The sequence below is a fragment of the Apodemus sylvaticus genome, chromosome 10, assembly GCF_947179515.1.
Source record: "Apodemus sylvaticus chromosome 10, mApoSyl1.1, whole genome shotgun sequence".
NCBI lineage: Eukaryota > Metazoa > Chordata > Mammalia > Rodentia > Muridae > Apodemus > Apodemus sylvaticus.
Window position 1 is genome coordinate 2,861,492 of NC_067481.1, and position 24,406 is coordinate 2,885,897.

Genomic DNA, 24,406 nt, shown 5'->3' on the forward strand with positions numbered 1-24,406 from the left:
ACATAAACATTGCAATCAAAAATTGTATTTCATTAGTACTAGATATGTCCATCAAACAGGCTTTATGCAGTGTCTCCCTCAACTATCATCTAACTTACATTGCTTTTATTCTTCCTGTTTAAAAATAGGGTTTGCACTCTGTAGCCCAGGCTAACCTTGACCTGTGATCCTCCTCCTTCAAACTCCAGAGTGTTGGGATTACAAGCGTGACTCACCTTGCCCAGCCTAAACTGCTTCTGACTGAAAGAAATTTTCATAACTTTAATCCCAGTACTCAGCAGGCATATCTCTGAGTTCAAAGCCAGCCTGATCTACAAAGTGAGTTTCAGGACAGCCAGGGATGTTACTCAGAGAAATCCTGTCTCAAAAAAATCAAAAAATTGATAAGCTTGAAAAATTTAGCCAAATCAGCAACTGAAACACTGGTCACTGCTAGAACTACGTGGAGTGTTCATCAACATATACCTTTTTAAAACAACGTCTCAAGTAAAACATACCAAGCATAAACAAATGACAAAATATAATAACACCAATTTCCTCTTTTATACTGAAAAGTTCACACAAATGAAAGAAGCTGGGGAGGAGAAAACAACTAAACACACATACACACACTATGAGTGTGCACAGACAAGAGACCAGGAACTAACTGCACTACAGCTGGCTGTTCTCTTTGCTACCAACTGCTCATGACACTCCACCACCAGGAGAAAGGTCTACAACCTGAATCCAGGTTCCAACCCATTGTACTCCATGCTCCCTAATTTCCACTGAGGAAATTTTATCTCCAGGTTACAGTGACCAGAAGCCACATACACAGGGAGTCAAAGGACTGGGATAAAACCTACTGCAACTTTAAAATAACTTTGCCTGAATTTGTTATTGGCTAAACATTTCAAGTAATCTTGTTTCCCAACATGCTGTACCAGACATCTGTACTTCAGTCAACCTGGTTATTAGAAGAAGAAAAAAAAAAGACCACAAAAATAGACTAAGCACATTAAGTATTATTTCCCAAATTGTCTTTTCTCTAAGTGCTACTAAGTGTATTAAAAGGTATATAAGTATCTGTGGAACAATAGTTCCTAATTTGGTTTTATCCCCTCTGAATTAAAACTCATTTTTAACACTATCCGGTGAGTAGCAACTTGCACTAAGAACTTTCAACCAAAACCAGAGTCTGGAATAGCTTTTTGGTTTTTAGTGCAACATGTGGCTTCGAAATACCTGCATTCTTCTAAAGAGGCTGTTCTTACTCAGAACTTTGTTAGCTGGAAAACTACAAACTCAGAAAGGTGCCAGGAGAAGCCACTCACCCGATCCTTCATTCTCCAGCTCTGCGCTAAAGACTTCGATCCTTCAATTTTCTCACAATGTCTTTTTTTCATAAAAGCCAAAGGCAAGTTCCAATCTGTAAGGTCCGCCTCATCTTCCTCCCCGAGTCCTATAAGGGGCGACTGCAGCATCTCCGACTCCATCAGGGGGGGAGGGGGAGGGGGAGTCCTTGGCAGCAGGCGCTCGAGAACCTCCAGCCTTAAAAACTAGTGTGTACCACAACTGGTAAAATAAAATACAGGAAAGCGGGAAGTTGGGAACAGAGATGGGGGCAGAGTGTTCGAAGATCCTTATTCAGGCAAAAAACTCGGAGATCTTTATCTCGAACTCTGAGCGGGAAGTCAGAGGGGGCGGGGTGGGGTGAGGAGCCGGTGGGTCGCCAACCCCGCGGGCCCAGTAAAGCGCCGACACACGCGCCCAGTCGCAAGCCACCCGCAGCTCTGGAGGCCGTCAGGAGGGCTGCAAGCCGGACCGTCAGGGCCGGGGCAGACTTCAGGCCCGGGGATGACCCTGCTCTCGGCCTCCGACGCCTCAGTGGATCCCAGGGCGGGCAGGCCGTCCCGCTCGCAGTGCAGGTTCTCCGACTGCGCTGGCCTGGCTGAGGCCTCAAGAGATCCGGCTCAGGGGGCTTCCGGGCTCGTCCAGCGGCTCTCAGCCCTGCGGGTCCCGCACTCGCCCGAGGGGCTGCAACCTGAGCCAGGACCGGCCCATCGTGCCCGTCCGCAGCCGGCTCCTCGGCCCCGGGTCCGCGCGGCCTGGCCGGTGCTGGCCTTCGGCTTCGTGGCTATCTCCTGCCCGGGGACGAGTCCCGATACACACGCGACACGGGCCCGCGGACCACACAGGAATACTGGGCTTATTAGGTCAGGGGAGTTTTGCCCTCTGCACTGGAGCCACAGTGAAAACTCCTCTCATCAGCACATCAAGGAGGACGCCATATTGCCAAGGCCCAGCATGCACCGCTGTCTACGGCGTGTCCAATAAGCCAAGCCTCTTCAAGCGTTCTCACTGCTCTACCCAGGCTGGGGCAGAGAGCTCGGTGTTCCGTCTTCCCCTCCCCCACGCCGTTACCAGGGTTACCACGTCCTTTCGCCTTAGTTGATCTCCACCAGTAAAATAAACTTGTATTACAAAATCAATTCTGCGATTGAAACTATGTCCATTCAGTTATACTACAAACAAAGCTGCATCCCTTGATATTAAAGGAAAAAAAAAAAAAAAAAAAAAAAAAAAAAAAAAACACTGTTTGGTCCTGATTTTAAAAGGTGGTATTTAAAAAAAGCCTCAGAAAGGAATATTGATATTAGACACATAAGACTATCGGGGCTTTCGTTTTAATATCTCCACTTTTAAAGGGAGAAAGATTTCATCGATTACGAGTTTTTTGTCTGATATACCTTATTTCCTGAACATTATATTCTTATTTTGCTACAGCTTCATGTGCAAATGACTAAGACTACCCACAGAAGCAAGCCCCCTGCGTTACTTCTCTGTTTCAGTTCAGTAAATCTCAGTTATTGCCATACCCTGAGAACAGCTTTGGTGCAATGAAAATATAAAGTAAATGTAACATGTGGCACCAGCCTTTCATAACCAGGGTGCTAGTGAGACACTCTTAACCTTTAGCTATAGTTCAGGCAGACAAAGGAGCCCATATTCAGCTTTGGTGTTGGAGGAGCTTCTCTTAAAGAGTCAGTGTTACTAATTTCAAGCTGTATTTTCTCAGTCTTAGGTTCCTGAGCCATAAAGTTTGGATGATAGTATTAAAGAATATTACTGAAAGGATAAAATTAGCTTGTGAAAATGCCCAGGCCAGCCTAAGCTACAAAATAACACCCTGTCTTTTAAAAAAGAAAAAAATCCCCTTCAAGAGTGCGGGGTTGAAAGATGGGCCCCGGAGTTTAATCCCAGCACTCAGGAGGCAGAAGCAAGAGGATCTCTGCTCGTTGGAGGCTAGCCTGGTCTACAGAGCTAGGAGTTCTAGGACAACCAAGGCTACAGCAGAAAAATCCTGTCTTGAAAAACAAAAACAACAAACAAAGAAGGTACGACCACAACATAGCAAGCCACCACTGAGAGAGAGCTCTGTCTGTCCCCACCACTCCAACATAATCTACCAACTGTAGGCCTTACCACTAAAGCCTGGGTTAGTCTTCAGATGTGGATCCAGGGTTGGAAACAATATGACAGTCCCTACCACAATCCTGGTAGCATCTGAGCTGCTTTCAGCTTGAGAATCCAGGCTTCAGTCCTGGATCTCTGTCACTAGCATGTGGGAAGTATTTACTGTAGTTCTCTGTTTAGTTATCATTGGGAGACAGAGGCAGGCAGATCTCTGTGAGTTCAAGGCTAGCCTAATCTACAAAGTAAGTCCAGGACAGTCAGAGAAAACCTGTCTCTAAATAAATAAATAAATAAATAAATAAATAAATAAATAAATAAATAAATAAATTTTAAAAAGATCAGGTAGCGCCGGGCGGTGGTGGCACATGCCTGCAATCCCAGAACTCTGAGAGGCAGAGGCAAGCAGATTTCTGAGTTCGAGACCAGCCTGGTCTACACAGTGAGTTCCAGGACAGCCAAGGCTATACAGAGAAACCCTGCCTCGGAAAAAAAACAAATCCAAAAAACAAAAAAAGCAACAACAACAACAAAAAAAAAATCAGGTAGCAAAAGAACCCATTGTCCTGGACCCCTGAATTATAGAATGTAGGAAAACAGAGATTTGGAATTTTTTTTTTTTTTACTCAGAGAACCCTAATGAGAGCATAAAAGTGGTCAGAGCTGTGGACAGGAGACGTGCTCTCTCCTAGTCTCCTCCAGTGACTGAGCTTCATCCTCCCCACACCCCACAAACACACACAACATACACATACACATTGTAGCACACACCACATACCAGATGCACCACACATATACAATGCACACCATCCATAAACACACATCACACACACAAAAAAACATATCACACACACAACACACAGTACACATACAAACCCCACACAATACATATGCATACCAAACAGACACAACACACAACACAGAAGTAGGTATTGTGGAGTACGTATGCAATTCTAGCACTTGGCAGGTGGAGACAGAAGGTTCAGAAGTTTAAAGTCATCCTTGGCAACAGGGCAAATTCGAGACCATCCTGAGCTACATGAGATTCTATCTCAAAACAACAGCAATCAATAACATTTAATTCCCCAGGGCACCACTAATTCCTGCAGATCTGGCAAAGCCTCTCCCAGAAGTCTCTATACCTATAGTATGTGGACTATGAAGGTGACACTTTGGGTCAAATCTGTGACTCATGGGAATGCCAGGAAGAAGGTGACAGCCCAGCCCCCAACCTGTTGGTTGAAGGATGTGCCAGATTTCTTTCATTTAAAAGATGCACTCTTCCATTGTGTCCTAGATACTCTCTTCAGGTCCCAGACCTTGGAGGAATGCCGCGGGTTTTCAGAAGGCAGGGCCTCTGAAGCAAATGACAGGCTGAAGAAGACTAAAGGGTTGACATTCTCCACGGCAGGTGATCAGTAGGCCACGTGGGACTGTAGTTCCCATTCAGGATCCTACCACCATCTATCAGCAGGGACACCAACATCCATAAAGCAGCTCACTGAAATCACTTAATAACGAAACACGTGTTACCCATTTCCAGACATGTGTAAAATCTGGTCTGAGTCAAGCTATGAAGTTGAACATGGAAGCTGATAACCTCCTTCCCCCACAGTCTATTACAGTCTCTGCCTACATGAATAAAGATGTTTACAAGCTGAGTACCTCCTAATCTGATTGCTGATGGACAGCTCCAGGCGGAAGACCAGCAGCAAGAGAGGAAGGGCTGCTGGGCCCAGCTCTGACCTCAGACTAGAGGAAATACCACTGACCTGTCAGACAAAAGGAGAGGGACCTCATCTCACAACAGGGCAGGAGACCACATCCCCCTCACGAGCCCTAGAACACTGAGTGCCAGGCTGAGGAGACAGTCCAGTCAGGAAAGAGCTTCTCCTACCAGCATGAGAGCCTGCATTTGAGCCCCAGCAACTGGTATGTTTTCTTTTGTTTTAAATGTACTGGACAGAGTAGCACATGCCTTTAATCTCACCATTCTCTGTGAGTTCCAGGCCAGGCAGATCTACATAAGGAATCCCTGTCTCAAAAAAATAATATTGAGGAGAGGCAGTATGTGGTTATAATCCCAGTGCTCGGGATGGTAGAAGCAAATCTGTCCGGCTTGATAGCCAGGCAGCCTAGCATATTGGTCAAGCTACTGGCCATCGAGAGATACTATCAAAACCAAGGTGGCCGGGCAGTGCAGTGGTGGCACACGCCTTTAATCCCAGCACTTGGGAGGCAGAGGTAGGTGGATTTCTAGTTCAAGGTCAACCTGGTCTACAGAGTGAGTTCCAGGACAGCCAGGGATACACAGAGAAACCCTGTCCTGAAACAAAACAAAACAAGGTGAATGGTACCTGAGGAACAACATCCTACCATTGTCCTCTGGCCTCTAGCATCCATACCTTAAAACACACACACACACATACACACACACACAGACATACACACACACACACACACACACACAGCCTTGGAATCTTTGACAACCTGATGACAAAGGCACAGTAAAGTGAAGAGGGGACAAAGACAAGCCTCTGAGAATGTTGGTCATGCATTAGAACAGCCAGCAGGAAAGGGAAGAGAGCACACAGGGCAGGCAGTCCGGGTACAAGACTCAGTCTTTCCCAGAAAGAACTGATGTGGCTGTCTTTTCAGCACCTTTCAGCCTGTCGGGGGCCTCCTGCAACCCAGAGACCCTTCGCTCAAGTCAGAAAGCCATCCCAGCAAAAATACTCTGTGCACAGGGCGGCAGGCAGGCCAGGCCATGTCATTCTCCGATATTGCAGATGCTCCGGTAAATCAATCAAGGACAGAGAATGTGTTTTGTCATCAAGAATCAGAGCAAGACTGGAGGTCAGGGAAGTCGAGGAGCCCCGGTGCTTCTCTGAGCTCCTACTTCCCACACTGGAGTCTGGCCAGCTCCAGGGCTTTGCAGAGAATTCTGTGCTTAGTTTAGAAGAAACTAAAATAGATACAAGATACTTGGTACCTTGATACAAGGTAATGGTGTCTGATCATCATTACTGTTTTTAGCAGAATCCAAGCCACCTCCCTCTGCGGGTCAGATGTTTTGTTGACAGAGAAGTGAGAAGAGGAAGGGAAGTGGGTGACAGGCTCTGTATCACCTTCAGTGGAAAACACAGGCTGCTGAGCCTGCGTGTCTGCCTCCCCTCCCTACCGCCCCTATAAATACATAAGTATATTTATGCCGGTGTTTTTTTACCCTCAATGACGGATCTAGTCCTTTTGATTTTTAAACAATAACCACTTAGGTCTTGATAAACAAAAATAACTTCATTCTCATTTTTATTAGGGAGGTCACTCTTACCTAGTTTGGGAACTGTAGTGAAAAAGAAATGCCTGCTATTGAGAGAACTTCACCTACTACCCACATTGCTTCGAAGATTTGCACATAACCCTAGCACGGTGAAGCACACCTACAATCCCAGCACACAGGAAGTGGGAACAGAAAAGTCAGGGCTCAAGGTACCCTACGTTACATAGTGAGTTTGAGACCAGCCTGACCTCAAGGTACCTCAAAAAAAAATGTGTTTTCTGTTTTGTTTTTTGTTTGTTTGTTTGTTTTGAGTTTTTTCTTTTTTCCTTTTTTGTTTTTGGACAGGGTCTCTCTATGTAGTCCTGATTATCTTGGAACTCATGTAGACTAGGTTGGCCTGGAACTCACAGAGATCCTCTGTCTCCTGAGCACTGGGATTAAAGGTGTCTATCACTACACTCAGATTCAAAATGAATTTTTAAAGAAAGAAGATGGGAAGGAGAAGGAGGGAGGCTAGAAAGTTGTTCAGTGGTTGATAGCACTTGCTATATAATCCCAGCATTCACCAAATAAGCTGGCTACCCTGCCAACGCCTGTAACTCCAGCTCTGAGGGTCAAGTGCCCTTTTCCAGACCCCATGTACATCTGTAAGCACATGCATTTGTGCACATACACTCTTACAGACATAGATTCATGTGCTTCAGCAAATAAAAGTGCTGCTTGCTGCCCACCCCGACAGCCCTCCTTCCTCTTCTAGAGCCCTAAAGGTTGAATTGCAGACACACAATCTATGCTGCAGACACAGCATTAGGAGAAAATAAAAAAAGAACACAGAGATGGCCCAGTGGCTAAGAGCAATGGCTGTTCTCTTAGAGGACCTGGGTTCAATTCCCAGCACCCACAGAGCAGTTCACAACTGTCTGCAACCCCCATTCCAACTTTCTCACACATGTAGGCAAAACATTGATATACATAAGGTCAAAATAAATGAACTATTTTGTAAAAAAAAAAAAAAAAAAAAAAGACACAGGGTGAGGGTTTAATTCAGTGGTATAGGGCATGTCTAGCACATGTGAGGCCCCAGGTTCAATTCCCAGACCACCAAATTAAAAAGGGGAGAGGAGTGGGTGCTAAGGATGACGGGATGCCTAGCTCATATGCACAAAGCCATGGGTTTGAACCCTGGCACTACATAAATCAGACACAATAGTATAATCCTAACATGGAAAATGGAAAACAGGGTTTTGGAATTCGATGTCATCCTTGGCTTTTTGCTATGGTTACATGTGGCCTAGCATGCTTTCTGCTGCTATGATAAACACCACGGCCAAAAACAACTTAGGAAGGAAAGGGTTTATTTTACCTCACAGGTTACAGTCCGTCATTGAGGGAAGCCAGGGCAGGAGCTCAAAGCCAGAGAGCAGGAGACGAAGCAGAAACAAAGGAAGGGTGCTCCTTGGCTCAGGCCCAGCTTTTCTTTCTTTTATTAAAGATTTATTTTATATACATATATATAGTAGTTGTCTTCAGACACAGCAGAAGAGGAGGGCATCAGATCCCATTACAGATGGTTGTGAGCCACCATGTGGGTGCTGGGATTTGAACTCAGGCCCCCCAGAAGAGCAGTCAGTGCTCTTAACCTCTGAGCCATCTCTCCAGCCCCTCAACTGTCTTTCTTATCCAACCCAGGTCTACTTGCCTCAGAATAGCACAGCTGGCTAGGGCTGGGCCCTTCTGCATCAATTAGCAAACAAGGAAATATTCTGCAAACATGTTCACAGGCCAATCAGATGGAGGGGATTCTTTAGTTGAGCCTCCTTCCTGGTGTCAAGTCAACAATCAAGGTGAGTCATCACAGCACGCATGGGGGGGTGGTGGTCAACATGCCTCATGACACCACAGGGGGATGGCGTGGGGTGTAGGAGCATCCCTGCCCGGGAGTCCTTGCTTTCATCGATTGTTTCCTTGTGTATAAGTGAGGACATGACCACCCTATGGTATGGTTGAGGGAAAGGCAAGGCTTACATTGGAAATATGAGGGAGGACATAGCCAGAGGCATCTGGAAGAGTCCATAGAAGGGAGCAATCACTAAACACGACCAGCAGACTGAGCTAGGCCGTGGGGAGGGAGGGAACCAAAAAGGAGGAAAACAGAGATGGAGAAGAAAGGGTGCATGGTAGAAATGGCAGGGTTATATAGGAAGGAGAAGCTGGGGGAAGGGAAGCCCATGGGCTGGAGATGTGTGGGACAGGGGGTGGGCTGAGGGGAGCTGAGAAGGGTTAAGACGCAGGAAGAGCGCCAGCTCTGTAACAGGAATGTTATGCTGAGAGAGCCTGGACTTTGCTGTGCCAATAGGCACCACAGCCATTTTTTCCAGAGATTCCAGTCACCCTCCAATCTCAAGGAAAGTCTGCTAACAGCCACAAAATAGCTGAATATAGCATTTGGTAACATGTGGTCAGCCAGAAAGTGCCCCCTTGGGGAGAAAGCGTAGCTTCTATTGGCCGGGCCAGGAGCATGTGACACATCACTTCCAGCTGCATTCTTGAGTTTCTGCTTTAGCCCTCCTCAGTGGACTGTGGCCTGAGATAAGTAAGTCACATATCATGACTTTCCTTCCTGTGTTGATTTTCATCAGTGGTTGGGTTTGGTTAGTTGGTTGGTTGGTTTTGGTTTTGGTTTTGGTTTTGGTTTTTGGGTTTTGGTTTTTGGTTTTGGTTTTTTTGTCATTGTTGTTTGGTTTTTGGAGACTGGGTTTCTCTGTGTAGCCCTGGCTGTCCTGGAGCTCACTCTGTTGACAAGGCTGATCTCGAACTCACGGAGATCTGCCCACCTCTGCTTCCAAGCGTTGAGATTAAATCTCGACCCCCAATTGGGCTTGATCAGTGTTTTATCACAGCAATAGAAACCAAACTAAGGCAAACTCGGTCCCACTAACAACAAGCAAACTGTATGGCCCATTGTGTCTGATGCCAGAGAGTCAATCTACCCCTGAGACTCAAAGTACAGCTTTTTAACGTTCCTAGACCAATTGCTTTCGAAGAGGTCATGTCAACATGCAAACAATGCAGCAGGTTTGGCAGCCTACCTTCCTCAAGGCATGGGTCAGGACGCTGAGCATTTTAGAGTTTTAAAGTCTGGATTTTTTCCCTCTTTTTAAATTTAGTAAAAGTAGTACATGAAAAAATATATAAAATAGAAAGGAATAGAAAGGAACAGAAAGGACGTTAGGTCCTAGACATGGTGGAGAAGAAAGAACAGGGAGAACATAGCCTGGGACGCCTGGTAGAGTCTGAGGAGCAGCTGGGGGAAAGGCAGCCCCACCCCACCCCCAGGCTGGAGAGTTCAGGGTGTATGGCAGCCATACTCTATAGCAGGTAGGGACTGAGGGAGGCGGAGAGAACCTGGTGCTGAGGTCTGCTTTGATGTGTTAAAGAGGCTCCTCAGCCATTTGTCCTGGGGTTTGAAACCTAACGACTCCTTTCTGTTTTGAGGTGCACTGCCTAGGAAAGGCTAGGAAAGTATGGAAGGTCTTAGGAGTCACATGATCCCCACAGCTGGAAGAAGATCAGTATGCGGGAAGGACTGGGGCCAGGGCTAAGGGCTAGTGCTCACTGAACCCTCTAGGCACTGTATGGGGGGGGGGGGGCGGTGTTCGGTGTGTATGCATGTCGGTGTATGGACATAGTCACTCATGTGCAGGGTGGGGGTGCGCGCGCTCGTGCACTTGCATATAGAAGCCAGAGAACAACCTCAGGTATCATCTTCAAGGATGCTGTCCTTGAAGTTCCTCTTTTGCCCAGAGCTCACTAGCCAACCAATGATCCCCCTGTCTCCACCTTATTACCTCTGAGATTACAAGCATACATCGTCAAACCTGGCATTTTTATATGAGTTCTGGGGATCAAACTCAGGTCCGTGTGCATGTATGACAAGTACTAACACTGAACTGTCTCCCTGGCCCAGGAACCCTAGGAGTTAGAAGGTACTTGTTAGACAACGCACAGCCACCGCAGAACATAACCAAGGGAGACTTTGGGAACCGTGCGTGCCAGGAGTCAGCCACCTGGATCACCGCTCTCCTCCTGCAGAATGCAAATATCAGAAAGAAAAGGAAAAAAATTAAAGAGGAGAAGAATTTCCATTTCTCTGTCTGGAATTATCATTTGCAATGAGGCTTGATGACTGGCTGCAGACAGCCCAGCTGCTAAGGCTGAATCTAGTCTGGTCTGCCCGCCTCACCGCAGGCTCTGTCTGACGGCTGCGGGGAATGAACAGGACCTATCTTTCCAGCAGTTCCTGGGCTTTGCTACTGGAACTGTCTGTGCTCAGGCCAGATTCCCGCCCTCATGAATTATTCACGAAGCCTCCTTCTCCCAGGTTCTTTCCTCTGGGCCGGGTGGCTTGTCAGCCGGGGAGAAATTTGTAAATGTAATTTGTGTTCTCAATTTTTGCCATAGTAGCAGTCATTATTTCCCCCCATAACTCTCCATCTTCCTCCCATATTTTCTCTTCTCCACTTTTTAATCAGAGGGACATGTCAAGAGGGAGCCGAGCACCCTGCCTCTCCCTGGCACACACCTCTTGAGGTGGCAGGCAGCCATGAGGAGCACAGCAGCATATCTTGTTTATGCTCAAGATTCTAGTGTGTGTGGAAGTCATTGCCACAGGTGTCACTTCTTAAACACAGGCACACGCACACACATGCACACACATATACATCCTTTCATTTATTCCTAATGTGATTTGGACTTTGGATTTTATGTTCTTTCTTTCTTTCTGCTTCTTGTTTTTTCAAGACTGGAACTCTCTGAAGTCCTGGCTGTGCTGGAACTCAATCTGTAGGGTAGGCTGGCTTCAAACTCAGAGATCTGCCTCTGCCTCTCTGCCTCTCTGCCTCTCTGCCTCTCTGCCTCTCTGCCTCTCTGCCTCTCTGCCTCTCTGCCTCTCTGCCTCTCTGCCTCTCTGCCTCTCTGCCTCTCTGCCTCTCTGCCTCTCTGTCTCTCTGCCTCTCTGCCTCTCTGCCTCTCTGCCTCTCTGCCTCTCTGCATCTCTGCCTCTGCCTCTAACTCTGCCTCTGCCTCTACACTAGCATTAAAGTCATGCACCACCACCTATCTGGATTTTATGTTTTTTTTTTTCTATCTCAGCATCCTAGTAGAAGAGTCAAGACAGCAGTTGCTTTTCTTAAGTAGCCACTGACTGCTTCCTGTGAGAGCCTGAACCTCACAGCCTGAGTCATTTATTAAAAAAACAAACAAACAAACAAACAAACAAAACAAAACAAAACAAAACAGGGTCAGAAATTCAAGGTCTGGAACTCACTTTGTAGACCAGACTGGCCTCAAACTCAGAGATCTACCTGCTTTTGCCTCCCAAGTGTGTAACACCCACCGCACCTGGCTCCTTCCTCTTCTTACAAAAGTCACTAATCTACCCTAGGGTGCTCTCCCTCATGACCGAGTACCCAAAAGTCTCACGGGTACCTTTCATCCCTCATCCAGCTTTCTCTCTCTGCCCTCACCATCTTGTAACACCCCACACACTGGGCTAATTTGTTCTAGGAAATAAATGAAAAAGTCTGGGAACTTGGTGTGTTCTACTGTAGCCTCCCCTGACTGTGTGAGTTCTGCGGGTGCTTCGTTAGTGTTTGTTGGATGAGCTGAACACAGTGATAAAGAATCCAAGGACTCAGAGGCTGAAGCAGGAGGATGAGGAGTTTGAGACCAGCCTAGAATCATTCACCCCCACCAAGTGAAGAACCTTCCAGAACAGGCAGGCTCCAGGCATTTGGGAGACACACAATCACTCACACAGGACCCAAAGTCCACAGGTCCACAGTCTGGGTGTGATGTAATGGCGACTCTCTGACCACTCTGCACTGCTGTAATAGGGATGTGGAAATAAGACTGAGGACTGTCCCCAAACAGAAGGGCCCAAGAGGACAAAGACATCTATCACCATTATCAACATGGGTGCCGAAGATGGAGTTTGCAAGTAAGAGGGTGAGCTACCTTCTTGGGGCAAAGCAGAACATGGAAGACCCTAAATGGAGGCTCACCCTAAGTCAATTTCTAAGTCACTTGTGTGGCCAGTGTGGCCATCAAGAGTGCTATTCAGAGGTAGGCTTAGCTCCAACGTCAAGAGGAGAAGAACAAAAACCAACCTTCCACCATTTTTTACCTCCCCTGAATCAAAACAGTGCCACCGTACACAGCAACAGACAATATGGTATGTTTCAAGAATTTTCTTCCTAGGGGGGACTAGGCCATGTCTACCTACCCCCTGTCAGCATCCCAATGGCACAGTGTCATCTTTGACTGATACTAAACTTTGATTGGCAGTACGCACACTTACTGACCTTACTCTCAGAGCCTGGGTTGCTGAAAGGAGCCCGGATGGAACCCGAACATTTTCACCAAAAGCTGACGCCCAGCATAGATGGAAGCCTCCCCTGACAGAGTAGATGGAACCCACTCCCCCAAATTATAAATTATCTATTCTAGCCCCCACCCCAAGACCCTAAAGCTAAGTACAATTAGAGAAAAGTCATTTACAGCTGATTGGGAAGAATGGTTCACAGGGTCCTGTCTCCTGCTTGTCCCCTCCTTTTAGGAGGAGTCAACAGTCAACAAGGTTCTTTTGGAAACTGGAACATCCGAATTCATGAAATCTTAAATCTGACCCAGAGTTTAGTGCTGTACAACAGGATAAAATGTCATGGCCAAGCCTGACAGGAAGGGGCAGAAGGTCTGGAACTGTGCTGAGAAAGGTGGCTGACGGACACCTAGAAAATTAAATATATACCACTGTATTAGTCAGGGTTCTCTAGAGTCATAGAACGTATGGGTAGACTCTATATAGTTAGAGAATTTGTCAGTGACTTACAGCTTGTAGTCTAACTCCCCAACAATGGTCAGCAGCAGCTGTGGATGGAAGTCCAAGGATCTAGCAGTTGCTCAGTACCAAGAGTCAAGCAGGCAAGAAAGAGTGAGTGAGTGAGTCTTCTTCCAATGTCCTTAAGTAGATCTCCAGCAGAGGGTGTGGTCCAGATTAAAGCACCTTTAATCCCAGATGACCTTGAACTCAGAGATCTCCTTGTCTTAATCTTCTGGAATTCATAGCCACTATGCTTCAAGATCTCCATGCCAAGATCCAGGTTAGAAACTTGTATCTTTGAGCCTGCAGATTAGGACCATAGGTGAGCCTTCCAATTCTTGATTGTAGTTCATTCCAGATATAGTCAAGTTGACAACAAGGAATAGCCACTACAGCCAACAACATTTCTGATTCAACCAAGTAGAACCCAGGTCACTGGTGGGCATTCTGCTGTTTGCTGGAGCCAAACCCTTCAAGATGACACCCACTCATGTCTGTTTTCTGCCATGTCAGAGATGTGGTTTGTAGACAGGGAATGAGGGAATGAGGTGATGGACAGCTAGTTTAGCCATCATGTGTGAAAATACCTTTGACTTATTTGAACAGTCAGATGATGAGTCCAGGGAACTGCACAGCCGTAGCAACTCATTTAAACCAACACCAAGGCTGTGGCTTTGATGACCATGTCCCCTACACAATTCCTGTTGACATTTAGTCACAAGTACAAGAAAGGTACCTTAAGAGGCAAGTCCTGGGCTAGAGAGATGGCTCAGTGGTTAAGAGCACAGACTGTTCTTTCAGAGGTCCTGAGTTCAATTCCCAGAACCCACATGGTGGCTCACAACCATCTGTAATGGGGTTTGATGCCCTCTTCTGGTGTGTCCGAAGACAGCAACAGTGTACTCATATGCATGAAATAAATAAATCTTAAAAAAATTAAGAGGCAAGTCCTGAGGGCAGGCCACTCATGGATACAGTCCAAGCCTATGATGTGAGATAGACATTTTGGTTTATTAATGATATTTTTAATTTCTATATTATGTACATTGGTATTTTGCCTTCATGTCTGTCTGTATGAGGGTGTCAAATGGCTTGGAGCTGATTATAGACAGTTGTGAGCTGCCACGTGGGTGCTGGATCCTCTGGAAGAGCAGCCAGTGCTCTTACCCACTGAGCTATCTCCCCAGCCCCTGCAGCTGTGAGTCAAAATAAACCCTCCTCCACTGTGTTTGTCCTGATCAGTCTTTTATCGTGACCACAGGAAAAGATACTCTGACACTTTGTGTGTGTGTGTGTGTGCATTGTGGCATTTTCCAAAATGAAAATCTATAGCATAGTACTTCCCCATTTATCTGCTTGTCAAACCACAGTCACACCACAGCTCGGCAGCATCCTCACATCTGTGGCCTGTGGCTTTCACCACGCCCACTCTGCTTCCTCCTCCCAAAGCCAAGCAAGCCATCCCCATCAACACCAGCTGCCCTTCCGCACCACCACACTCCACTTCCTGTCGCTGGAAACTATTCCAGGGACCCAGCATAGGGCATTTATCCTTCGGGTATGGTTTATTTCATCTCCTTTTCAATATCTATCTGTGCCTTCTGTTTTGTGTGACTATAAAAAAGTGCCAGAGTCTGGTAACTTCTAGAACAGAAATGTATTTCTCACTGCTGTGGGCTGAGCCTCAGGCAGATATAAAGTCAGGCGAGAATCTGGTGCCCACGTCCAAGAGCGTCTAGATGATGCCCTGAACACAGTGTCCTTCCAAGGGTAAGAGCGCAGGGCCTCACAGGTGAGCCTCTGAGTGTGCCAGTGAAGGATTATTTTATTAGGTGAACTGAGATGGAAGGACTCGCCCTAATAGTGGGCCCCATTGTTCCCCTTTTACAGACTGCATAAAAGAAGAATTTCCGGAGACCCGGCATTCTCCTCCCTCGGCCTCCCACCCAGGCGCAGGTGAGGTGAGGCTGCCCGAAGCTCTGGACACTATGACTTCCCTCCTACGACGGACCGTGCCCTTAAAAAACTCCCTCCCGGTCACTGACATCTTAAAATGTCTAGAGACTTTCCCAGATAACCCAGTTGAGAACCACTGCTTGGCCCACTGGTCTCTGAATGTCCCCTGTGTGCCCCCAGTGGCAGCCATGAGGGGCAAAGGACTAGTGTTCCTAGCATCCCATCCTGTCACAACGACAGCTACACACTGCTCTCATCAGGACTGCTTAACAATTAGAGTAAGTGTTCCAGTTAGGGTCACTATTGCTATGATGAAACCCCATGACCAAAACAAGTGTGTGGGGGGGGAAAGGGTTGTTTAGCTTGTTTCCAAGTCTCCAGTCCATCACTAAAGTCAGATCAGGAACTCAAGCCAGAAACCTGGAGTCAGGAGTTGATGCAGAGGCCCTCGGAGTGGGGCTGCTTACGGGCTTGTTCCCCAAAGCTTCTTCAGCCTGCTTTCTTGCAAAGCCCAGGACCCCCAGCCCAGGGATGGCTCCATCCACAACGGGCTGGGCTCTCCCATATCAATCACTAAAAAAAAGCTTTGCAGTGTTGCCTACAGCCCGATCTTATGGAAGTGTTTTCTTTTCTTTTTTTTCTTTTCTTTCTTTTTTTTTTTTTTTTTTTTTGGTTTTTTTTTTTTTGGTTTTTTCGAGACAAGGTTTCTCTGTGTAGCCCTGGTTGTCCTGGAACTCACTCTATAGACCAGGCTGGCCTCGAACTCAGAAATCTGCCTGCCTCTGCCTCCCAAGTGCTGGGATTAAAGGCGTGCGCCACCATCGTCCAGCTGGAAGTGTTTTCTTAATTGGTGTTTCTCCTCAGATGATTTTTAACTTATGTCAAATAGGCATAAAACTATCCAGTACAAGCAGATTCTCATGTAACCGAGCATTTTTAAAGTGTGTGTTTATGTGCATGTACATGTGTGGTGTGTGTGAATGTGTGTGTCCATGTGTGTGGTATGTGTGAATGTGTGTGGTGTATGTGAATGTGTGTGTGTGTGTGTGTGAATGTGTGTATCCATGTGTGTGGTGTGTGTGGATATGTGTGTGTGAATGTGTGTGTCCATGTGTGTGGTGTGTGTGTATGTGTATGAACATGTATGTATATGTGTAGTGTGTGTGAATGTATGTATGTGTGTGAATGTGTGTGTCCATGTGTGTGGTGTGTGTGAATGTGTGTGTTCATGTGTGTGGTGTGTGTGAATGTGTGTGTCCATGTGTGTGGTGTATGTGAATGTGTGTGTCCATGTGTGTGGTGTATGTGAATGTGTGTGTGTCTGAATGTGTGTGTCCATGTGTGTGGTGTATATGAATGTGTGTGGTGTATGAATGTGTGTGTCCATGTGTGTGGTGTGTATGAATGTGTGTGTCCATTGTGTGGTGTGTGTGAATGTGTGTGTCCATGTGTGTGGTATATGTGAATGTGTGTGTGTGTGAATGTGTGTGTCCATGTGTGTGGTGTGTGTGAATGTGTGTGTCCATGTGTGTGGTGTGTGTGAATGTGTGTGTCCATGTGTGTGGTGTGTGTGAATGTGTGTGTCCATGTGTGTGGTGTGTGTGAATGTGTGTGTCCATGTGTGTGGTGTGTGTGAATGTGTGTGTCCATGTGTGTGGTGTGTGTGAATGTGTGTGTCCATGTGTGTGGTGTATGTGAATGTGTGTGAGTATGTGTGAATGTGTGTGTCCATGTGTGTGGTGTGTGTGAATGTGTGTGTGTGAATGTGTATGTCCATGTGTGTGGTATATGTGAATGTGTGTGAGTGTGTGTGAATGTGTGTGTCCATATGTATGGTGTGTATGAATGTGTGTGTCCATGTGTGTGTGTGTGTGTGTGAATGTGTGTGTGCCTATGGCCTGTATGTGATTGTATGAGGACAGACAACCTCACCTTCCACTTTATTTGAGATTTCGCTGTTATTGGATTATAGATGTTTACACTGCACGTTCAGATTTTGTGTGGTTTCTGAGGACTTGCACTCGTGTGCTCTTGCCTCTCAAGCTTCTCCAGCTTAAAGATTTTAAACAGAAAACAACCCTTTGTCTTCTGCATCTGTATTAAGTGTGTGCTGAGCCCTGTGCAGGCTGCACCACCTCCTGCGCGCGAAGCGGCCTCTTGGTTTTCACCTTCATCTGGGGACACATAAATCCTACTTAGAGTCAAGATGGGAGATCACGCAGCGTGTGGAAATGAGATAAACAGGCTTGTGGTGTCTGTATAGAGTAATCCAGTAATCCGGGTTCCTTACTCAGAAAACTAAGAGTGAGGAGACCTTGCAGCACCCTCCAACATAAATAACACAAGTGCACTTGCACATAACACACACGTGCACACACACAGGTACTGTGCACACACACATCCCAAGATAGCAAGTCTGGCAGTGGAGGCAGCTGACGGCCCCATCCTGGGCGTCTTTCAGCGGCTCAAGGTCTCCTCCGGCCCGGCCCTGTTGGCAGAGCTTGGTTCTCATCTGCAAACACTTGAGTTCCCACTCAAGCCCGTGAAGCTCTGTTAATACCCATCAGCCCCAGACAGAAGCTCTTATTCCCTAGGAAGACTGGGGTGGCAGGGCTGAAGATGCTACTTGGCCTAAGATCTCCCTGCACAGGTGGATTTCATTTGTTCCTTTGTGTTTATCAAGGTTGATCGCAGGATGTGGGAGATGAGGCAGAAAACCTCAGAGTGTGAAAAGCATCGCTCCCAACCTGGGGGAGGGGGGAGGACAACGAACACTCAGCTGCTTTTGAACATTCCAGAAGGCAGCGTGCAGTTGTCCCTTTTTCTTCTCTGTGTCCCTGACCCCTGCCCTGGGAGACTCACATTGGCTGAGGGCGTAGAGCAGTCAGTGAAGCCCATAGATGTGCTTACAGGACGCCTCTGCTACCTCCGTCCCAGCGAAGATGGGTGGACTCACTCCACTGGAGTCAAGCAGAGCTGATCACCCATCTCGGTGTCCTGGCGTGTGGACACCACACCACACCCACGCACGGAACAGGCTGGCAGTGCGTCAACAGTACGTTCATAGCTGACGATGGCGGATCGTGTTGGTGGGGGCAGCCTCTCAGATGAGGCCGTTTGTTCCACAGAAGTAGCTGACAGATGGAAAATAGTCTACTTTCCAGGGCATATACATAAAGGACATGTGTGTGTATGTGTGTGTGTGTGTGTGTGTGTGTATTGCAATTCTTGCTATACACAACACAAACTGGTCTCAAACTGGCAATCCTCTGGTTTTAACTTCCCAGGGGATTCCTACCGCCAGTGTGCACCACACCAAGAACATTGTTCATTTTGGGTCAGTGTGTTTGTTGGGCTGTACCAGCATTTATCAACATTCGTCCCTTTCCTCCAGAGCCCAGAGCAGTCAGGTTCTCTAATGACAGAAGCCGTTCTGGATTCATTCAGAGTCTGTCAGCTCTCTCCTCACAGCTCTGAGGTCTTTTTAAATCTGTCTGTCACCTTGGGAATGTTAAGGAGACATCATGGTCCCAGGCCCCAGGGAAGTGGTTGGGTTAGGGGGAGGTAGAGGGGGAGTGCTGACAGTGATTCCAGTGACCCATCCAATGTTAAGACCCTGCTGCCAAAGTCTCCTGACACCCTTTCCTCCACAGCCCAAGAGAGAGGGCTGCCTTGCACGTGCTCAGGGAGATGCGCGTCCTGGCTGACAGCCTACAGGAAGAGCTGGAGCTGAAGCAGGGGCTTGTTTGGGTGCTGATGGTAGAAACAGCTGGGGAACAGATGAACAAAGATATGGGGGGGAGGGAGGGACAAAGCAGCTGGGAAGGACACTTCTCTGTACTTGCAGGGGGGGGGGGGGCAGAGCCAGCCTGGCAGGGAACAGGACACCGTTCCCTCCGGGCTTCAGATGCTGTACAGAGTAGCCAGCGGTGTGGAGCTCAGGAGGCCTCTACCCAGCGGCCCTAAGTTGCTGATTGCAGCCCTGTGGCTTTGCCATCAGCCTTGCTGGCTCAGCACAGCCAGCTGGCTGTGTGTCCTTGAGCAGGATACGCACTCTCTGAGCCACAGTGGCTTTATTTAGAATAACCAGACCTATATCTAGATGAAGAGTACAAACGCTTTAATGTATATAACACATGTTCTATTACGCGTGGCCTGGCTGCTGGGACAGAGTACACGCTCACTAAGCATAAGTCACCATGGGACAGCTACCACAGGCTTGGTGGTCCTCACTCCGGCTGCCTGTGCCTTTGTGTGATCCCTACCCCTGAGTGACTCACTTCTGAAGGAGAAGCAGCCAGCTGACAGGACACGACTGGTTCCACCCTGTCCTCCACCCACTTCCTCGGTCCCTGGGTCTTGCTTGCTTGCTCTGAGGACACTACCTAAGAGGTTCGGAGATGATCACAGGGATGTGTTGGCCCTCCGATGCCTGCACCCCAGGATGGCTATGACTGAGGCCCAACAGAAAATCATAAAATGGAGTTAGAACATTTTACAATTTTTTGTTTGTTTGTAATTCAGCTGCGGGGATCTGGTGTGGCGATGTCTCTGTGAAAACCCAAAAGATTGGCCATCCCTGCTGGGAATGTCCATGAGGCTGGAACCACCACCGACCTTAAGGAAGTGGCCATGTGCTCACAAGCTTGGAGGAAGAGCCTTCCATAATGTCCTGAGAAGACCCGGCCTCACCAGGGCCACAGAATCATTAAAGTGCTGTCTCCTTCAGATTCTTGCCCACCCAAAGTCGTGGGACAAAAACATTGTATCACATGACTTTGGGGTGATAACACGGTGGCTAGAGGTCTCACCAGGACTGAAACTCCAGCCTTCAGTTCCTGTCCAGGCCCCCACCCCTGCTCTGTATAATGCCCCATCCGCTCCCCTTTCTATTTCTGCCACTTCCTGCGTAGCACCTGCTGCTGGCCTACCTACCTCTGCTCAACCATTTTGGCAGGAACACCCCACTCCAGGCCTGTGGCTGGGACCCTCAACTACTGCAGTCATCTATGGAGAACACTCCCCCACATCCCCACAGCCCCATCCCTCCCACCCACCACTCAAACTCCCCAAGCCCTGGCTCCTCCCCACAGTTTTCTGAGTATTGAAATGCAGAGTCCTATCCATCTGCAGATGACACTCAGCCCTGGCCTGGAATCTGGTCTTCTGTGAAGAGCTGGGCCCTTCTGTACGTGCTCTTACAGGTAAGCTTGGAGCTTTGAGTGCCAAGACGGCTGGCCAGGTGGAGGGGAAGAAGGCAGGGAGGGAGGCCTGAAGCCAACCCAGATCCAGCTCTGCACACGAGCTGGGTCATTTGGGATGGTTCCTGCCCAGCCTGAGCCTCAGTGGTCTGCTGTAAGATGCTTAAGTAAGGTGATCTGTATGGGGTGTCCTCTTCATTTTAGTTTGTTTGGCTTTTGTTGTTGTTGTTGTGGGTTTTGTTTTGTTTCATTTTTATTTTTTTGCTTGGCTCCAGAGTTGATAACCACGTACATCTCTCAGCCTGTGAGGAATAATAACATTGCCTGTCAAGTCCATCACTGTCTTCTTGTGATGTGGGTTTTCTGAGCCGAGTCCCCAGCCCTGCACCCTGCAGTCAGAGACCGGTGGCCATAAGCTGCCCTTCTAGGCTACTGAGCACTGCGAAGCCGGCCCTCCACACCAGTCCTGCTTTGTCACAGCGTCCTCTTGTTTTAAAATAGCTGTTTCCATTTTACGCTGCTGCCCTCTGGGAGTCAGGCCCAGCACAGAGTACAGGGAGTGTAGGCTATAGATCAGGAGCCTCGTGACATTTAGACCCATTAATCCATCAAGGGAAGCTGTGCCACCTCACAGAGAGACAGGCCTGACTCCTCTCCCTGGCACGGGAGCTCAGACACCACCTGCAACATATCTTGGCAGTGCATGTCCCAGTTACACAACACCCCCAAAGCAGCCTGAGGACATTGGTGTCGGGTGCTCTGACTTTTGCCTGTCCCCAACTTGTTTTTTTTGTTGTTGTTTTTTGTTTTTTGGGGGGTTTTTTGTTTTTTGGTTTTTTGTTGGTGGTAGTGGGAAGAAGATGACTGAATTTGTAAGTGAAATTGAGTTTCCATGATAACACATAAATAGTACCTTCTGGATGGATGGACAGGTGGATGGATGGATGGATGGATGGATGGACGGGTGGACGGACGGACGGATGGATGGACAGATGGACGGACGGATGGGTGGGTGGATGGACAGATGGATGGACGGATGGACAGACAAATGGATGGATGGATGGATGGGAACCCTCTGAAAGAAACCACCTCTAGTCTCCAGCATTGTTACCGGCCAGTCCTGTCTTTTGCCTTCCAGCTGGGCTCCACACTGAAGCTTGCTTACAAACCTGATTCTCCTGCAGCATTAGAAACATTATCTTTTCTGGGTTGATGGATGGTGAATAGGTGGAGACACAGATGCTGGTTGGTGTGTAGGTGGTGAGTGGTGTAGTAGGAGTTGGTGAGAGGTTTTGAGTTTATTATCTTATCAATACTGACTCTGTGTGGGTTTCTCTTAACCTACTTCTGAAACCTTCTGAACTCTTCTGTAGCATCTTTAACTTACATTCATTCTACAGCTCACACCCACATACACCATACACATAACACACATAAATACACATACCGCACCCATACACACACATAAATATACATGTACCACACATATACACACATACATGCACACACCACACATACACTATACTACACACACATAAATACACAAACATACCACACACCATACACACACCACACATACTTACATATACACAAAACACACATATACCATGCGTACACATATAACACACATAAATACCACACACAATGTATATATACACACATACAACACACATAAATACATACCACACACCACACACACATATAAATATACACAATACACACATACACACACATACCACACACAACACACATAATACACACACAGATAAATACACATATAACACATACACACACCACATAGTCACATGCATACATACACCACCCACAAACACACATAGCACACTTATACTCATATATACACATAAACACATACATACACACCACATATACACACATATAGATACGCATACACCACACACATATACACATACATACAAGTAAGAGAACCCTCATTCACCTTAGCCAGGCTACCAATATAGGCAGAATTACCTGTCAAGTCAAAATATCTGAAACCACTGGATCTTGCGAATTTATCATTACTCAATAAATTCTGATATTTTAGGAAGACACATGCGTGTTTATCTAGGGTGCTTGCATGGCCCATTCACAATACTGTCACAAATCCTATGTAGAAACATAGCCAACAACAGGAAATGATATAAAGGAAAATGTTCCTTTAGCAACTGAGAAATGCTTCTAGTATAACTCATTGTTTCTGGGGCCACTGAACAGGTGTTCTCATTTTTTTTAAAGATTTATTTATTATTATATGTGAGTACACTGTATCTGTCTTCAGACACACCAGAGGAGGGCATCAGATCTCATTACCGATGGCTGTGAGCCCCCATGTTGTTGCTGGGATTTAAACTCAAGACCTTTAGAAGAGCAATCAGTGCTCTTAACCGCTGAGCCATCTCTCCAGCCCCAACAAGTGTTCTCATGGACAATACTTCTGAGCTCTACTGAGTTCCTCAGCCAAGATTCAAAAGCGCAGAGGCTCCCGCAGAAGCTTTCCTTCTTTGGATGGGACCTGAATGTCCCAGGGCCTCTCTCATGGTAGATATCATACCAAGCACAGGACTGTGCACTTGCTCAGGACTATGATGGCCACCAGAGTCTCCTCAAACAAGTTATGGGCACAGAGCACCCACAGAAGTGATTTCAACGAAGTCACCAAAGCACAGAACAGGAAGTTCACAGTCACTCAAAACGCAGGTTGGGAAGAGAGGAGTTTGAGGCCAACCTACAACAGTGTCTGTTGGGACACATGCTGCACTTTTACAGCCAATCCCACAGCCTGAATCAGACCATGCCTCCTCACAGCTCTCTGAAACAGAATTAGGAAGCAGTCTGTGCCGAGACTTAGCAGCAGTTGCCAACTTATAATTTCCGGCTCCTCCATGTTCCCTGTCCCCTGTACTATGTTGAAGTAAATCGCAGGGTGCAAACCTTTCTCTCTACCCTAAAAAGCTATGAAAGTCAGACCTTCTGGGCATGGTGGCACATTCCTGCCTCTAATCCCAGTACCTGGGAGTCAGAAGCAGGTGGATCTCTGAGATCCAGGCCAGCCCGGACTGTGGAACAAGTTGCAGGACCGCTAGGGCTGTCCTCAAGATCTACCTGCCCCTCACAAGCTTCTAAAGGGAAGCCCACCTTTCCATTCAAGTCCCATCACGTTCAGATGCTCTACATGTTGTGTGGTTCCTGTCTAATGTTCTCCTTCCCTGGTGCTATAAATGACTTCACTCCTGAAGAGAACTTTATCCTCAGCTTCCCTTTGCAAGACTGCCCTCTGCAAAGTCTCAAATAAACAAGAAGTTACCACCAGCAACAGATAAACTTAGAAAGATGCCTGGGGGGCGTGTGTATGTGTGTGCGTGTGCATGTGCGTGTGCGTGTGTGTGTGTGTGTGCATGTGTGTGTGTGTGCGCGCGCATGCATGCGCATGTGTGTGTGCATGTGCGTGTGAGTGTATGTGTGTATGAGTGTGCGTGTGTGTGTGTGTGTGTGTGTGTGTGTGTGTTATCTTGAATACTTTGGAGTGGAGAGATTTGAGGAGCCAGTTTTCCTTTGATGATAAATAATCCCAGGTGCTCAAGGAGTCTGCAGGACTAGAAGACAGACAGAAGGGTGTGG

The 24,406-nt window shown here is 47.3% G+C and overlaps 1 protein-coding gene and 1 long non-coding RNA gene across 2 annotated transcripts in view; one reads left to right on the plus strand and one right to left on the minus strand.

The window, feature by feature from the left end:
* The window catches only part of Rptor (regulatory associated protein of MTOR complex 1), a 291,246-nt gene extending 289,521 nt beyond the window's left edge, over window positions 1-1,725 (minus strand). Inside the window, exon 1 of the mRNA XM_052197679.1 lies at window positions 1,314-1,725. Coding sequence (XP_052053639.1) covers window positions 1,314-1,475 — 162 coding nt within the window. The 5' untranslated portion in view covers window positions 1,476-1,725. The remainder of the gene's footprint in view (window positions 1-1,313) is intronic.
* Window positions 1,726-5,237: 3,512 nt separating this feature from the next.
* Window positions 5,238-11,182, plus strand: LOC127694184 (uncharacterized). The gene is made up of 3 exons (XR_007979803.1): window positions 5,238-5,385; window positions 8,423-8,577; window positions 10,701-11,182. It is a non-coding gene; the product is annotated as an uncharacterized LOC127694184 (long non-coding RNA).
* The last annotated feature ends 13,224 nt before the right edge of the window (window positions 11,183-24,406 follow it).